General features: G+C 31.4%; 1 protein-coding gene across 1 annotated transcript in view; it reads left to right on the top strand.

The window, feature by feature from the left end:
• Positions 1 to 5,207: 5,207 nt before the first annotated feature.
• The window catches only part of LOC145263941 (uncharacterized), a 148,050-nt gene continuing 134,107 nt past the window's right edge, over positions 5,208 to 19,150 (top strand). Inside the window, exon 1 of the mRNA XM_080121015.1 lies at positions 5,208 to 6,102. Coding sequence (XP_079977141.1) covers positions 5,932 to 6,102 — 171 coding nt within the window. The 5' untranslated portion in view covers positions 5,208 to 5,931. The remainder of the gene's footprint in view (positions 6,103 to 19,150) is intronic.

The raw sequence follows: 19,150 nt of genomic DNA on the forward strand, positions 1-19,150 counted from the left end.
AAGGTTAACTTATAACAGTTATCACTTTCTCTCCCCTCGTGGCCGAGATGGCTAGGTCTCAGGCTTTTTCCATTTCATTTCCACCTTTGCGTCAAGGCTTCGGGGTTAAAGCCTACCTTCCTACTAAAACTTTTTTTTTCTTTTACACTTCCAAACATCTGGCCAACGTTTTTTTTTAAACAGGGTAGTTTTGATCTACCCCTCCCTAACACACACACCTTCAAACACCCGGGCAACGCTAGGTACCCCCCCCCCTAGTCTATAAATATAAAATCGAAAATGTGTGTGTGTATGTATGTTCACTTTTTGTGTATGTCCGCAAAAGGCTTTTTTCCGGGAAGTGATCGGTTGGCTCACTCCTTCTTAAAACTTTTTATATCACATCTAAATCATAATATCTACGATTTAAGAATGGGGGTCGCGCTTGCCTTTAATTTGCCCGACTTTTACGTGCTATTTTCTACATTTTTTTTTCAATCGTAACGTGTGGATTCGACTTTGTCATATAAAAGCAAAACTAATTCAGAACTGGCAGTATTGTTCCTGATGCGATTGCCGGGAATGTCCAAAAGCAATCAGCTTTGATTAATGCGGAGTTTCTCCTTATATCAGACAATTGCTATTCAATTTGGACAATCCCCTTTTTATGGGGGAACAAAAAAAAAATAAAAACTGCCCCGCAGTAAATAAAAAGCTGCCCTGCAGCAAAAGTTAATTCCGCTACTAATATTTTACCTCATTACGTCATTAAGTGCGGGCACCTGCCAATTCTTAATACTTAAATAAATTCAAACATGTTTCAGCTACTATTTTTTGCTGGTCGAGCAGTTAACGTCTCACGTTTTTTTTCACACTTTATTTTCCAACTTCACCTCAAGGCTTCAGGTTCGATCCTTTCTACTTACCTACCAAAACTTTCTTTTAAACTCCCCCTCCCCCACACAAACACCCGGGAAACGATATTTTTTAGGAAGTTTTAGGATTATTACTTCGCTTATTCTTTTGTTTTGATTTACCCAAAAGCACACACACCTCTAAACACCTGGGCAACGCCGGGTACCCCCGCTAGTCTATATATAAAAGGCAAAATGGGTGTGCGTGTTTGTGTATGTCCACAAAAGGCTTTTTGGGTGGGGCTTCTCACATCGGTTACATTCCGCAAGAAGTTTTCGCGTACTTCCCAGATCGCAATATCTCAGAATCGTAAATGGATATCATCTCTATCTTTTTTTCTTTGATCGAGTTAAACACAATTCCCATCATGCCGTTCTCTCAGGTGTTTGTTTGTCTTTTTCGTATAAATAAAGTGCCAGGTAGTATCTGTTCTATAATTGGTCCTTGGTCAATGTAGGAAAACCCCTTCATACTGAGACAATGACTATTTATTTGGAAACTGCCATAGTGCCCCCTTTTTGAGGAAGCTGGTTTTCCCCCTACATTAAACTAATTTGCAACGCCACTTTCGCAAGTCATCTTTTGTTTTTAGATTGAATACATTAAATTTGAACGCTCTACACTCCTGGTTACGTCATGAAGTAGCGGTAGGACGTCAGATTTTCATTCACTTTCTCTTCTGCCTTTGCGTCACGGGTTTGAGCCTGCCTGCCTACTACCACCTTTTTTTGTTTTGCACAACACACACCTACAAACACCCGGCAACGCCGGGCACACAGGCTAGTTCAACAATAAGGAGAGAGAAAAAACTGCCAAATTGTCTGTATGTTTGTCAGTGTGAATATGTGTGTATGCGTAATAGACGTGTCTTTTATTTTATTTGTTTTTAATTTTCTTTTCTTTTTTGTTTTTGCTGAGGGTGGAGCATCCTACCGGATGCCAGACCTCCACCTGTTTTCAGAGGCTCTAACAGAGAGATCGTTTTAAGATTCTAACGATCCCTTGATCATATTTCTCTTGTACTTGGTTCCCCAGGTATATTCGCTAAGTAGATTTTTTTAAAGATAGTTGTTTTTGTATGTAGGTATTCATTTGCTTTCCCACGAAAGCAGAATGTTGAGGAAAACTCTCTCCCCCAAAAAGGGCACTCTGGAAGTAAGCAAAAATAAAATTGCCTTCTAAAATTCCTCTCTCTATTGACTGAGGACAACTGTTTGTTAATGTGAGAGAATGTACGTGTGAGTTCAGGAAACGTTGTGCGGGAGTTTGAGTACATTTTTTACCTTCCTTGGCCTTCAGTCCGGATAGGGGGCACATAAGGTTCTACAAACTGTGTTATAATCTCCTTTCAGGCTTAGTTGGACACGATCTATCGTTTTGAGATTTTGGTTGCTTGTTTTATTTTGATTTATATTTTCACACGGTGTATCTAAAAGTGGTGTTTCAAACGAACGGAAATCATTTTTATTTGCTGAAAATTTTGTGTTTTCCACCTTTTATAGGAAATCCTATACAAGCTACGTTGTTTCTGATCACATTTCTGCCTCCCACATATGAAATATTTCGGTACTTGTGCAGATATTGAACTGGAAGTATTTACCGCGTCCGTTTGGCTTTGCCGAAATATGGCGAGTTTGCCTGTAACGGCAACGAGTAGACGATTTTCGGATAAATATTGGAAGAAAAAATAAATAAAATAAAACTAAATGTTACATGGAAAGCGTGGAAATTAGACAAACAACTGCAGACGCCCGATGTAGTAGATATTTATTTATTTATTTATTTTTCAAAATAAGAAATTAATCGGATCCCAAAAGAATTGCATGACATGTGGCGTTAGATAAATCATTGTGAAGAAGGATATATGTGGCTGGAGGGGCACAAACCGTTTCTTTAAATTTTATTGACAATAAAAAAGAAATTTTATTTCTAAAATACTTAAAAATAAAACGGAAATTTTGCTGCTTTAAATTTTAAAAAAAGTTTCACCCTCCCCCCTCAAAAAAAAAATACATCATTTGGCTCGAAAAAAAAATTTTCTTTGCTAAACATTATATACCAGAAATGAAAAAAAATTAAAAATACCGAAAAAATAGTTATTGTACCCACCTTTGCAAAAAAATATGTTTGTAATCTATATATTAATACGATAGTGTCTGTGTTATTTATTTATTTTCTGTGTTACGCTTACATCCGAGTCGTTTAATTGTAATGGACTTCGATTTTTTGGAAGAAATAATATTACCAGGAATTCTTCATAAGTTTTGGTTTCGGTTTCGATTATAGCTGATGGTACTCAAGTCATTTATCTTTTTATAAATAATTTTATCAAGAATTCTTCATAAGTTTTGAAGTTTTGGTTTTGGTTTCGATTATGGCTTAAGGAACCCAGCTATATATATATATATATATATATATATATATATATATATATATATATATATATGCATATATATATGTGCCAGGGGTGTGAGTTCCGTTATAGAAGCGTTGATTTAATTTGATTAAAATAGAATACACATCAAGTGCGCTTGAAAGCCAAATTACAAAGCAATTTTACGAAAATAAAGAAATATTTTATTTGTTTGAAATTTATAATTCATAAATTTCGGAGGCAAACTCCATCCTCAGTATTTTATTTCTTTTTTTATTTTCTTCTTCCTTGCGATCTTGTAAAGTTGGAGAAAGAAAAGTCAGTAGTAAAGATCCGCGTATTTGAAATGTCGGGAATGGTGCGTTGCAAGATTAACGTCAGGAGTGTGAGTTCCGTTTTAGAAGCGTTGATTTTATTTTATTTTATTTTATTTTATTCAAATTAAATCAACGCTTCTATAACGGAACTCACACCCCTGATGTTAATCTCACGTAGGCAACGACCGTTCCCTACATTTCAAAATACAATCGCTGAGAGACAACGCGCGGATCTTTACTACTGACTTTTCTTTCTCCAACTTTACACCGTGGCAAGAAAGAAGAAGAAGAAGAAGAAGAAGAAGAAGAAGAAGAAGAAGAAGAAGGAAGAAATAAAATACTGAGGATGGAGTTTGATTCTGAAATATATAAATTATTAATCTCAAACAAGTAAAATATTTGTTTATTTTCGTAAAATTGCATTGTAATTTGGCTTTCAAGCACACTTGATGTGTATTATATATATATATATATATATATATATATATATATATATATATATATATATATATATATATATATATATATATCATAAATTTTGGTTTCGGTTTCGATTCAAGGTGATACACCCAAGTCATATGGATAGATTTTTTTACTTTTGAAATCGCAACTTTATAATATAATATATAAAAATCGATAGAACATTAACTCTATAATAATATATACGAAATCTGCAAGAATTAATATATCCTATGTACTTTATGACCGGGCTACACCGGGCGTTCCTGTTAGCTTAGATAAATACTTTTGCAGTTTTAACAAAAGAGCTACAATAATATGAGAGCGTCTCCATTTATACTGAACATCTACAGAATGCCAACATTAATACATTATATATGAATGAGTCCCCTGTGGAATTTCCACAGGTCGTGTTTGTAAACCATTAAATGAATAATAAATTACGGTAGGTCGTTGGTTTTTCTTTTTTCTTTGTTTTCTTTCATTATTTTCTACGATTTCCATTTATTTTACTATTTCTGTCTTGTACACTTGTTAAAATTTGATCATCGGCAACACTCGGCATAATCCGGCGATGAACGTTACGGTTCGGGCAAAGCTGAGCGGACGCTTAGATACGTCTGTTTCAAAATCAACATTTTACTTTTATACTCGTATTATTTTTAACTAGCTGGCAGGCTGGCCTTGCCCGATCGTACAATACGCTTAAGCATGATATTTTAATTTATACAGTTGGCGTATGCATTATTATAGAATCAACCTCTATTGAATATTATATGTTACGAGGAATAGTTTGCCCAGTGGGCTAATTCGCAAATTTTTTTAAAAATAATAATGATGATAATGTCGTTCATTAAATTCCGTCTGTGTTTGTTTACAATCTCACGTCAGCTGATATTTGGGCTTGACAATGAATTTCTGATTAATATTTACGCCAGCAACAGCAATACGTAATCCCCATGTTGTTGCCTCGGCATAGTCAAATAATAAAAGTTACACTTTAATAAATAAAGTAATAGAAAACGAAAACAATGCAGTCACCTACACCACCTAACCCTACACCTTAAATCGATCTTCCTTTTCCGTTAAAAGTACCCCCGTCTGCCTCTTTCCTTCCCCCTCCAACCGCACATTACAAACGGGCCAGAACGTAAACCTGATAGACGACAAAGGCGTGGGACCCACGTGTGTCCTCTACCCATTCCTTAACCTGGCATTTAGTTCAGAGCCCACACGGTAGGAAGGCGGGACACTCGCACTCTGTCTAACGCGACTAGCGCAAAGCAGCGTGATAAACAGACGGACAATAACACACGTTTTAATCATATGTAACCGCGCTAAATAATAATAAATAACAGAACGTCAAATCACGAAACGCACGTTAATAAAATCCTGGACATCTTTGTACGTTTGAATACAAATACCAATATAAACTACCCAACAGTAAAAGACTTCTCATATATCTAACAGATTTTTAAACAATGCGTTTATCCACGAGCAGAGTTTCACTGCAAAAGACAATTGTTTATGGAATACGTTGGTGCTGAACTGCCTCTCTGGAGACTACAACATAGTCGTCTTCAGATCCAATATAGAAACATTCCTATCATACAGCAACTAAATTTACTTCAGTCTAAATTAATCAGCCTAAATTCTCTCACGAGGTCTGTCACTCTTCAACTTGCTATAATTCCCCCCATTAACTTTTATCCTTGAATAGCCCTCAACCTTTATAAGTGGTGACTCTTCATCCAAATAAATTAATATATATATAAATACTCTAAATTTCATTGTTATTTTCGTTATTCGGGTCGATTCTCTGTGAAAAACAAATATATAAATATATATAAAAATATTAAAAAAAAAAAAAAATCTTCCGAAGTGGAAATGGATACACCGAAGAAGCACAAGGATTCTTCTATACATCGATTAGTGGATTTGTTATCTCCGATGGCCGAGGGAAAATCCGTGACGTTAAATGCTCCACCTGTGTTCTCTTTTTTCGTCACGGACTACAGTGATGGTCCTGGTCCGGATATACTTGGACAACAGAAAACCGTAAGGCAAATTCGATTTCGTAAAATATATCTCATATTAATTAATTCTCATATAAATTAAATCACTCACTCACTCAATCACTCTCTTTCTTTCTCTCTCTCTCTCTCTCTCTCTCTCTCTCTCTCTCTGGACACACACACACACACACACATATATAAGTGAATAAACAAAGATTTATATATATATATATAATCTTTTTTATAATATAGTAAATAAACAAATATATATATATATATATATATATATATATATATATATATATATATATATATATATATATAGTGGATATTGTAATTAATAAAAACTGAAGAAAGTGCTCAATACTGTTGTAGAGCAAATATGCGTTTTATTTTTTATTACCGTGTAACTTAACAGAAAGATACGGTAATAAAAAATAAAACGTGTATATATATATATATATATATATATATATATATATATATATATATATATTTATATATATATATATATATAATCTTTGTTTATTCACGTTTTTCTCTCTAATTTGTTTATTATCTTCTGGTTTCTCTAGTTATACATCTATCTCCGACTGTTCATATCTATCTATCTATCTATCTATCTATCTATCTATAGATATTATATATATACATATATATATATATTATACATATACATATATATATATATTATATATATATATATATATATATATATATATATATATATATATCTGTTTACATATGTCTGTATATCTCACATCTACTTGTTCTTTTTTATTTTCCATAGTTTATTGTGATCTAATTTGTCATAAAAGCTCGTTTCATTAACCCATATATTTTGTATGTCTCTTATTATGCCTATGTACTTATCGCGACATGTTTGTATCGCATATTAGTCAAATCGTGTTTGTACTTATGATGGTGATTGTTATTTTTTCATTGTTTTGATTCTTATGTATATATTACGATCTGTTCATATGTGTGTGTGTGTGTGTGTGTGTGTGTGTATGTACGTGTATGTATCTACATATTAGAAGTATATGTTTATACTATATAAGAATCTGTGAGCATATAAGAATGTATATCTAAAGTGTATATGTATATGTGTATGAAAGAATGTATATGTAACAATATATACATATATATATATATATATATATATATATATATATATATATATATGAGCAAACAGTTAATAGAACAGGTTAAAAAACACTTTGAAAAAGAGTTAAAAACATATTTAATCTGAAAAGGAAACACTTAATAAGTGGATAGTCCTTAATCCGTAGAGTTTCGAAGAAATAATTTCTTTCTCATCAAAGGGTAGGAATTAGCAAAATGCGATACAAATTTTGTTTTGTGTGCAAAATCCGATCTCGCATTTTGCTAATTCCTACGCTTTGATGAGAAAGAAAGTATTTCTTCGAAACTCCGCGGATTAAGGACTATCCACTTATTAAGTGTTTCCTTTTCAGATTAAATATGTTTTTAACTCTTTTTCAAAGTGTCTTTTAACATGTTTTATTAACTGTTTGCTCGTATTATAAGCTCTATCTCCTATTTGGTTTTATCGAGCTTTTATATCTGGCTGAGATAACTTTATAAATATGAATTCTTTAATATTTATAATATACTTTAGTTTTACCATCTTGGATCATTTTGGTAAATTTAATTGTAATTTTTATATATATATATATATATATATATATATATATATATATATATATATATATATATATATATATATATATATATATGTATGGCGATTTAGGTACAGAGAATATTCCGCGTTTCATCTTATGCCTAATAAATCCTAGCATGGATGAAACGCGGAATATTCTGTGTAGCTTAATCGCCATATATATTTTATAACTTACTACCTAGCTCTACCTACGTACTGAACACTGTTGAAGTAAATACTTAAAGTTTACGCATAAATCTATACTTTCGTATATTAATTTATGTGGTTAAATGAAGTAGACATATATATTATTCCTTAATTGGAATTGGTTTTTGAGATGAGCATTATATATATTAATTTATTTTTATTTCAGACTATTATTCTCATCTTTATTAGTTGTTGTTTTTCATCTGTTATTAGTTGTTGTTTTTTCACGACGTTTCGGCCAACTATTTCTCTGGCCTTCATCAGGTGGTAACCACGATGGATAGGAACTTCGAATCTCCTAACTGCATTCTCAGCAATTACTGCCATCTGTAGTTGTCGTCTTACCACGTTTTGGCAAGTAAATCTCTGGTTGGCTTTGGGTAGGATTGAAACCGCTATCTTCAGACAATGTCCAGCTGGAACTGTAGAGATTCAACGCCTCTATAAACTGTGCCACGGGCCCCGAAGGGCGATCGAGGTTGGATTCTTTGATGGACATTGTCTGAAGATAGCGGTTCCAATCCTACCCAAAGCCAGCCAGAGGTTTACTTGGCACAAAATGTGGTAAGACAACAACAACTACAGATGGCAGTGATTGCTGAGAATGCAGTTAGGAGATTCAAAGTTCCTATCCGTTGCGGTTACCACCTGACGAAGGCCAGAGGAATAGTTGGCCGAAACGTCGTGAAAAACAACAACTTATAAAAGATGAAAACAACAACTAATAAAGATGAAAATAATAGTCCGAAATAAAAATATACTAATATATATGTATACATATATATATATATATATATATATATATATATATATATATATATGTATACATATATGTATACATATATATATATATATATATATATATATATATATATATATATATATATATATACATTCTTATAGATCTAAGAATGCATATGTATATATGGTTGGTGCAAAAATCATGTGTTTTTACGTTCAACTTTAAAAGATCATAATTCCTTTCATAATAAATTTTATTAATCGAAATAAGAACCATTAGAATAGACACATTTTTGCTAACGAGAAACAAGTTTGTTTATCCCATTAGTATAGAAATCCGGAGTTCTGGAAGCGCTGAAGTCATTGAAGGCCAATTCAGCATCATCTTGGCTTTTGATGCAGTTTTCGCGCAGGTAGTTGTCGACATACTTGAAAAAGTGATAATCAGTGGGCGAGAAGCCCGGTGAACATGGCTGATTAGGCAGAGTCTCATAGCCTAATTCTTTCAGTTTCTTCAGGGCCAGTTGAGCAATATGCGGGCGAGGGTTTTCATGGAAGAGAATTGGTCTCTTCATATTGACCAATCTTGGCCACATAGGTTGGAGATTCTGGTGCATTTTGTCAATTTTGTTAACTTCTCTGCCGTAATCTTTTCGCCCGGATTCAAGAAACTGTGATGGGTGAGACCGGGATCAGACCACCAAACAACCGCCATAACCTTTTTTTTTTTTTGTGTGTGTGCAATTTCAGCTTCGGGAAGTGTTGTGGAGCATCTCCAGCATCCAATTACTGTGCCAAACGTTGCCAGTTGTCGTAGAGGATCCACTTCTCATCACACGTCACAATCCGCTGGAAAAATGGGTCGGTTTTGTTGTGCAGAAGGAGTGTAGAAGACACCTTAAAACGACGATTTTTTTTATTATCGTTAACTTCATGCGGCAACTTTTTTTTATTTCCCTATTTGCTTTAAATGGCGAACGATTATTGAGTAGTCGACCTCGAGTTCAACAGCAAATTCTCATGTGGTTTTATAAGGATCGGCTTCAATTAAGGCTTTCAAATCTTCATTATCAACTGTAGTCGGCCGGCCGCGACCGTTTTCATCTTCGAAGCTCTCGTCACCATTGCGAAATTTCTTGAACCAGCGTTGTGCCACACGTTCGTTAGCATTGATATCACGAGCTGTCTCGGCAGCTTTTCGACCAAGTTTGAATTGGAATAAGAAAACTGTGCTGCGTTGAATTTTGTCTATGCTATCAAAAAGTCAGCAAGAAATGAATGACGAGATTGATAACGGTAACGAATAACACGATTCAATAGAGCGAAAAACGCGCTTCAAAATGATATATAACATGCTTATATATATATATATATATATATATATATATATATATATATATATCAACGAATAAATTAAAAATCTATATATCTTATAAAAGTGAAAGTGTGTGTGTGTCTGTCGGTCTGTCTGTCTGTGTACATTTCCCTACGCAATAACTTTGTCAATTTTCAGTCTACAGTCTCGAAATTTGATATACAGGTTATGGAGATTGGGGAAAATCTTTGTAATCGGTTTTCGGCCAGAAATTTGGCTGTTAAGGGGTCAAAGTTCAACGATTTGACCTTTGAGAACTCTACCAAACTCCTCCGACAATTTTGGATATAAACAATTGAAATTTTAGATATATGTTCTTTGGATATGGATCTAACTTAATAACTTGAGTTGAGCCCAAAACAATAAATGTTAAGGGGTAACAATAGGGGTCAAAATTAAAAACATTTGATCTCTGCGGTCTCTACCAAATTACTCAGACATTTGAAATTTTACATAAAGGGTATTCAGAAATAGGGCAGGCTTTTTAATTGGTTTGGGTCGAAAATTTGAGCTACCAATATATAAATGTATGTATGTATGTTTGCATGTCTGCCTAAAACTTTCGATAGAGGCAACGAATTTTCACAAGATCAGTATCGTTTTGAAGCTCGACCCTTCAAAAAACAAATACCGAAAAATTTGCTAAAAACATTAATATCTTCACCTTCAACTGGACACTTTTCTACAGGGGGGGTCGCTTTTTTCGCCTATATTTTTGAAAGTCATCCTCTCCTTTCGATTGTCTAGCCTTAATTTAAACATAAGTCACTTCCGGTTTGGCGGTGGTTGTAACAGCAAAGACATCAGGTTTTTTCCCCGTTTTTTTTCCTCCTTCGCGGTACGGGTTCGAGCCTGCCTTCCTACTACCACTGTTTTTTTCTCAACAGACACATCCAAACATCCGGGCAACACCGGGCTGAAATATTAGTATATATATATAAGTGAACCTGTCTGTCTGTCTGTCTGTCTTTCTGTGTGTCTGTGTATATTTCCCTATACAATAACTCTGTCAATTTTAAGTCTACAGACTAAAATTTGATATACAGGGTACTGAGATTTAGGAAAATCTTTGTAATCCGTTTTCGGCCAGAAATTTGGCTGTTAAGGGGTCAAAGTTCAACGATTTGACTTTTGAGAACTCTATCAAACTCCTCCGACAATTTTGGGTATAACCAATTGAAATTTTAGATATAGCTTCCTTGGAAACCGATTAAAAATCTTGCGTTATGTCTGAATACACCTTATGTAAAATTTAAAATGTTTAGACCAAAACTTGGCTGAGTAATTTGGTAGAGAGCGCAGAGGTCAATTTTTTAAATTTTGACCCCGATTTTGACCCCTTAACATTTATTATTTTTAGCTCAAATCAAGTTAATAAATTTGATCCATGTCCAAGTAATCTACAAGCGTTTAGACCCAAAATTAGCCAAGGAGTTTTCAAAGGTTAAATCGTTGAACTTTGACCCCTTAACAGCCAAATTTCTGGCCGAAAATAGATTAAAAAGATTTTCCTAAATCTCAATACCTCTTATGTCAAATCTCGAGTCTGTAGACCTAAAATTGACAGAGTAGTTTGGTAGGGAAATGTATACACACAGACACACAAACAGCTTCATTTTTATAGATATATAGATTATTATTATTATTATTATTATTATTATTATTATTATTATTATTATTATTATTATTATTATTATTTCCTCATTAAGAGTTTTCACATCGATTATCATCAGTGATAACTTACTGGTATTAACTTGTAGTGTTCACTGAAGTCTGAGTGGCAACAAGTCTCCCCAGGTTTCCAGTGCTCTCCAATTACAAACAAAATAGTTTCCCAATGGGATTAAATATTTTAAAGTTTTTTTTAATACAGTTTTAAAGGTTGAAAAGCTTCTATCACAATATATATATATATATATATATATATATATATAACAAAACAAGTCTGACCGATGTAACCTTCGCAATCTTGAATCGTATCATATAATAATATCTAAAGCAAACCTTCTTAACAAACGCCAGGAAGTAATTCAAAACTGTTTACATAGATCAAAGTATACATTATATCGACTAAAACCTGATTGAAAACATACATGAAATTAAAATTGAATTAACGTACTTAGTATGAAAAGTTAATGATGATTTATAGAGATTAATGTATAAATAAATAGGGTTGAGAGTAAAACTGAAAATAATAAAAATAAATTAATAATAATATTTGGGTAAAAAATAAATCTAAATGAAATATAACAATGATTTTAATAATAAATTAAGCATAAAAGTAAAAAGAAAGGGCATGAATTTTTTTATGTTGTACTGTATAGTCTGATTTCACGATATCACGATAAGATATAATGCAAATAGTATTAAATCCTATAATAGTAATTTATAATTGGTTTAATTAGATGTAATAAGTAACCAATGGGCTAAAATAACACATGCTTCGTAAAATAGATTAGAAGAAAATATATGAAACTATCATAACATGATAAATAAAGTATTTTCTCTATGGCGATAAATACTTTATATAAAATAGATTAGAAGAAAATATATGAAACTATCATAACATGATAAATAAAGTATTTTCTCTATGGCGATAAATACTTTATATAAAATAGATTAGAAGAAAATATATGAAACTATCATAACATGATAAATAAAGTATTTTCTCTATGGCGATAAATACTTTATATAAAATAGATTAGAAGAAAATATATGAAACTATCATAACATGATAAATAAAGTATTTTCTCTATGGCGATAAATACTTTATATAAAATAGAATTAGCCAATGAAGATAAACAGAATAACAATGGTAAAACTTTATAGACTAATTAAAAAGAACAAATGAATTTACATAATGATAGCAAATATGATGGCAAGATATATTTCGATTAATATTTAATATGAACAATCAAGGTAAGTATGATAATATATTTCACATAATATAGTATTTAATTGTAGTAATAAAAAAGAGCATACAACTATATTATATACTTAGATGTGGAGAAAAAAATTAAATATTAAATTTGAATAATGAATAGTAGTTGATCATATTATAACTTCTAGATTGATCGTAATGTTTAGAAATGTTAACGTTTAGTTTGCTTAGTAAAGATAAATTTGTAATAATCATAATATTATAAATTCATTTATAGTAATCAGATTCCAAATATTGATCTAAAAATAAACTGTATATGTTAAATCAAGTAATTATTATTCGATTGAATATGAGCCAATTGTGTTAATTGTTAGAATGGATGTAAAAACAATATCATAGTTATAATAAGGTATATCAATTGAACATCTATTAAGGTAAACTCATTTCGGAATTATAAGTTAAGTTGAAGGTGGAAAAAATGAAAAATAAATTTAAAAAAAATGAATACATAGGATTGAGAGGGCTAAAGTAAGGAAATCGGAAGTAAACATAATATATACTATTATGTCTAAACAACATTTATAATTCTTAATTAACTTAAAGTGAAATTAGAATTAGATTTCACTTAAATAGATATTCACTTAATTATAACTAAATGAACATATAATAATGAGATTAGGAAACTAGGAAACCCAATTATTAGGGAATTAGGATACATTCAATGTTAAACTAAAATTATACTTAAATAAGTAAGAAGTTCGAAAAATGTTTATTAATACTGGATTGTCCAATGTTGAACTCGTAAATGTATGTGAAATGTGAAATTTAAAAATATTAGTTTCAAAATAAATAAATAAATAAATAAATAATAATAATAATAATAATAATAATAATAATAATAATAATAATAATAATAATAATAATAATATTAATTAAAATAAAATAAATAAATAAAAATTAAGGTAAATGGAGAACTAATTAATTAATAATTGATTGAGATTGTCGGACTGACTTCCTCATCTTGGTTGTTATAGTCACAACGTTTCGGCCGGTTTGCCCTCTGGCCTTCATCAGGTGTTTTGTATCGAACTGCGGAACCGTTTGTTAGGAGTCTCGAATCAGCAACTATGTCCCAGAGCCTAGCTGGAGTCCGAACACGGTACCCCCGTAATAATAATAAAGGGTTGGGTTCGAGACTCCTAACAAACGGTTCCCCAGTTCGATACAAAACACCTGATGAAGGCCGGAGGGCAAAACGGCCGAAACGTTGTGACTATAACAACCAAGATGAGGAAACCAGTCCGACAATCTCAATCAATGAAACCACCTCATCTCAAAAATACAGACAGTTACTAATTAATTTATAATTTCACATAAGCAGAAATAGAATATAACGTGATGACTTATGACTATCGATTGAAATAGTTTTAATACTAACACTTTATATTGAACGTATTAGTGAATTAATTTATAATATACATTCAATTAATCATTTAATAATTTTAAGTAAAAGACATTAGAACTGTATAAACATTACTTATTACAGGGATATGGATAGTAATGGGGTATGTATGTTAAAAATATGAATGTCAAAAATGAAAAATAAAAATAAGCAAGTTAATATATCGATAGATTTGGTCTAATGGAGGTAACTCTATCATACTTTAAATTAAATTGATTTTAACTTTTTAAACAACTGAGTATTCATTAAATCTTTAAACAACTAAGTATTCATTAAATCTTTAAACAACTGAGTATTTATCAAATCTTTAAACAACTGAGTATTCATTAAATCTTTAAACAACTGAGTATTCATCAACTCTTTAAACAACTGAGTATTCATCAAATCTTTAAACAACTGAGTATTCATCAACTCTTTAAACAACTGAGTATTCATCAAATCTTTAAACAACTGAGTATTCATCAAATCTTTAAACAACTGAGTATTCATCAAATCTTTAAACAACTGAGTATTCATCAAATCTCTAAACAACTGAGTATTCATCAAATCTTTAAACAACTGAGTATTCATTAAATATTTAAACAACTGAGTATTCATCAACTCTTTAAACAACTGAGTATTCATCAAATCTTTAAACAACTGAGTATTTATCAAATTTCTAAACAACTGAGTATTCATTAAATCTTTAAACAACTGAGTATTCATCAACTCTTTAAACAACTGAGTATTCATTAAATCTTTAAACAACTGAGTATTCATCAACTCTTTAAACAACTGAGTATTCATTAAATCTTTAAACAACTGAGTATTCATCAACTCTTTAAACAACTGAGTATTCATCAAATCTTTAAACAACTGAGTATTTATCAAATCTCTAAACAACTGAGTATTCATTAAATCTTTAAACAACTGAGTATTCATCAAATCTTTAAACAACTGAGTATTCATTAAATCTTTAAACAACTGAGTATTCATCAAATCTTTAAACAACTGAGTATTTATCAAATCTCTAAACAACTGAGTATTCAGCAAATCTTTAAACAACTGAGTATTTATCAAATCTTTAAACAACTGAGTATTCATTAAATCTTTAAACAACTGAGTATTCATCAACTCTTTAAACAACTGAGTATTCATCAAATCTTTAAACAACTGAGTATTTATCAAATCTCTAAACAACTGAGTATTCATCAAATCTTTAAACAACTGAGTATTTATCAAATCTTTAAACAACTGAGTATTCATCAAATCTTTAAACAACTGAGTATTCATCAAATCTTTAAACAACTGAGTATTCATCAAATCTTTAAACAACTGAGTATTCAGCAAATCTTTAAACAACTGAGTATTCAGCAAATCTCTAAACAACTGAGTATTCAGCAAATCTTTAAACAACTGAGTATTCATCAAATCTCTAAACAACTGAGTATTCAGCAAATCTTTAAACAACTGAGTATTCAGCAAATCTCTAAACAACTGAGTATTCAGCAAATCTTTAAACAACTGAGTATTCATCAAATCTCTAAACAACTGAGTATTCAGCAAATCTTTAAACAACTGAGTATTCAGCAAATCTCTAAACAACTGAGTATTCAGCAAATCTTTAAACAACTGAGTATTCAGCAAATCTTTAAACAACTGAGTATTCAGCAAATCTTTAAACAACTGAGTATTCAGCAAATCTTTAATCTCAACCAAACGTAATTATAGGTTTAGAATTGACTAATACTAAGAATTATAATTGAAATAGTAATAAACTTGTTATATCAGTCAAGTGAACTGAATTATGTATGGTTTCAATTCAAATCAATAAATTATTTTATATAACCGTAAAGGTTAAACGTTTTTTTTTAGTTTAGTTTAGTTTCGTATATGCAAACATGTATAATAGTTTATAATTATTGTCATTTTCATAAGTATGCATACATAAATAAGAATCAATAAATTTACTAATTATTAAATAGAACATTTTGGCGGAATATTCATAAATTAATAGAGCATGTTAGTATGAATAAGTAACTTTATTTTTAAAATTCAAAATGGCGCGGTGGAAACATATTAAAAGGTATTTGCAACTTCCCTTCTAATTTTCGGATTTTAATCATGTCAAATTGCACTTTATTCCCTTTTGACGGATTGACTGTTGCTATTTCTTCTGGTGAGTTAAGGGCATAATAGATTCACTGATTGTTAGAATAATTAAATGATTGATTTTGCGCTACGAAACAGATACTACCAAGAATTGTAAATGTCAACTAAATTAAAGGAATAAATTATAAGATGGTCAACATTATGAATTTTGGAATATAGTTTGTTGTTATTTATTCACTATATTGCTCTGTAACTACATTGAGCTTCTTAAATAAGGATTGTTATATAATAAAACATATTTCTACAAAATATATACTTACTAAAAAACAATATTCAGCTCAAGCCGCCACATCTGACATGTGACAGTTACATGATAATTTATTATATATATATATATATATATATATATATATATATATATATATATATATATTGCTTCATTTGTAACAACGGAGGGTATATCGGAGAAACATACAACAAAACGTCGCAGACAAAAGGAAATCCAATGGATTCTTAGTTTAACAGACAATTCCATTGGATTTCCTTTTGTCTGCGAAGTTTTGTTGAGGGGAAATCATAGTTGTCATGTAAGGCGTGTTCGGGTAGATTGAAGTAGCCTGTTATTGGAGTGAAGGGGAATTGTTATCGAATTGTTGTCTTATGATTGTTAAAGCGGTATTTAAACGGTTTGTATGTTTCTCCGATATATTCTCCGTCGTTACAAATGAAGCAATATATGTATAATAAATTATCATGGAACCGTCACATGTCAGATGCGGCGGTTTGAGCTGAATATTGTTTTTTTAGTAAGTATATATATATATGTATGTATGTGTGTGTGTGTGTGTGTGTGTGTGTGTGTGTGTGTGTGTGTGTGTCTCAATACAGACCTCGATCATCTGAAACCACAAACATATTTCCACAAAATAAATAATGTTATACAATTACCTACACCTATATATATATATATATATATATATATATATATATATATATATATATATATATATATATATATGCGTATGCATAAATTATCTATTCCTATATTATATTCAATCCGTATGTTATGTCTGTTCTTTTTTTTTAATATAGACATATATCATTTTTTTTATTTATTTATTTAATTATTTAATTTTTTCTTTGCTTCATGGTTTTCGTCATACATTAACTTTTATTTGTACTATTTTAGTGTTGTGGCTATTAGCACTGTTATTACTCATATTCAGTATATTCTTTTATGTGTATATATTTATGCGCCTTTAGTTTCATATCTCCACTTGTCTACTTTATTCTAAGCACGGGTATCTATGAATATATATATATATATATATATATATATATATATATATATATATATATATATATATATTAGTATGTTTGTTTGGTGATAGGAGTATGGCAGGTCTATATGTGTATGCTTCAAACAGTTCCAATGATAATAATTATCAACGTCTATCACATAAATATTATTTTATTTTATTATTTACTCACTAGCAATAATAACACAGGCCATAATCATAGATTTTTCTTCGAGAACAACCTGTGGTGTTCATTGGAATCTAAGTGACAACAAGTCTATTCAGATTACCAGTAGTCACCACCTCTTTTGCAAATTAGTTTGTGTTATTGCAACAGACGTTTACCATTGATTTCTCATTAGCACCGACCATTGGCCTTCACTGGAATTTGGGTGGCAATAAACCTCCTCAAGATCCCATTCTTCTTTGCACCCATTCAGTGGATATCCGCTTAGGCTTTCTCGTCTCAATCTTTCCATCCTCCGTGACCCTCCTCACTTATTTAATGTGGTACCAGTTTATGGTTGCATCCAAAAATGAGGAGTACGGTAGGCAGGGGCACAGGGGGATTAACTTACAATTATACAGTTTTAGTTTTCATGATTTCACGTGATGTTTCTTTGCGTTTTACATCTGAAGCAGTTTCCATATGTCCAATTTGTGCTTGTAGCGTATATATGTCTCCGCATTAAAGGGATTTCCATAATATTTCAGCTGTTTTCATTATTGTTACCCATTGCATTTTCTCACTCATCCCTCTGATTCCAATGTCTCTCATTGTCGTGCTCCTACAATTCGTGGTATTACCTTGACTTTCTGCACCTTCCATATCCCTTTCAGCTCTCTGGCTAGTTCCGTGTATTTGCTCCGCTTCTCTGTCTCCTTGGTTTTCACTCTGTGGGCTGCTGGAACGGCAAAATCTAGGATCTGGCAGATCTTTTATTTCTTGTTAACTATTATCATATCTGATCTTCTTGTTTGGATGGGGGTTTTATCTGTTTGTGTATCCATGTCCCATAGGATGTTGTGATTTTCATTTTCAAGTACTGCTGTTGGTTTGCGCTTGTGCAATTTGTCTGGGCGTTCAAAATGCAGTTGTCTGCATAATTCCCAGTTCACCGCCTTCCTCACTTGATCGTGTCTATTTTTATATTCTTTTGGGGCTAGTTTCTGCATTCACTTATTATGTAGTCTATTGTTTCGTCTCTTTGTCCACAGAGTCCGCATTTACTGTTTCCAACTCTTTTCTTTCTTCTTCTTCTTCTTCTTCTTCTTCTTCTTCTTCTCCTTCTTCTTCTTCTTCTTCTTCTTCTTCTTATTATTATTATTATTATGAACACTTCTGTTTAGAG

Source organism: Euprymna scolopes, chromosome 39, assembly GCF_053919585.1.
Source record: "Euprymna scolopes isolate OS-2025 chromosome 39, ASM5391958v1, whole genome shotgun sequence".
NCBI classification, from domain to species: Eukaryota; Metazoa; Mollusca; class Cephalopoda; order Sepiida; family Sepiolidae; genus Euprymna; species Euprymna scolopes.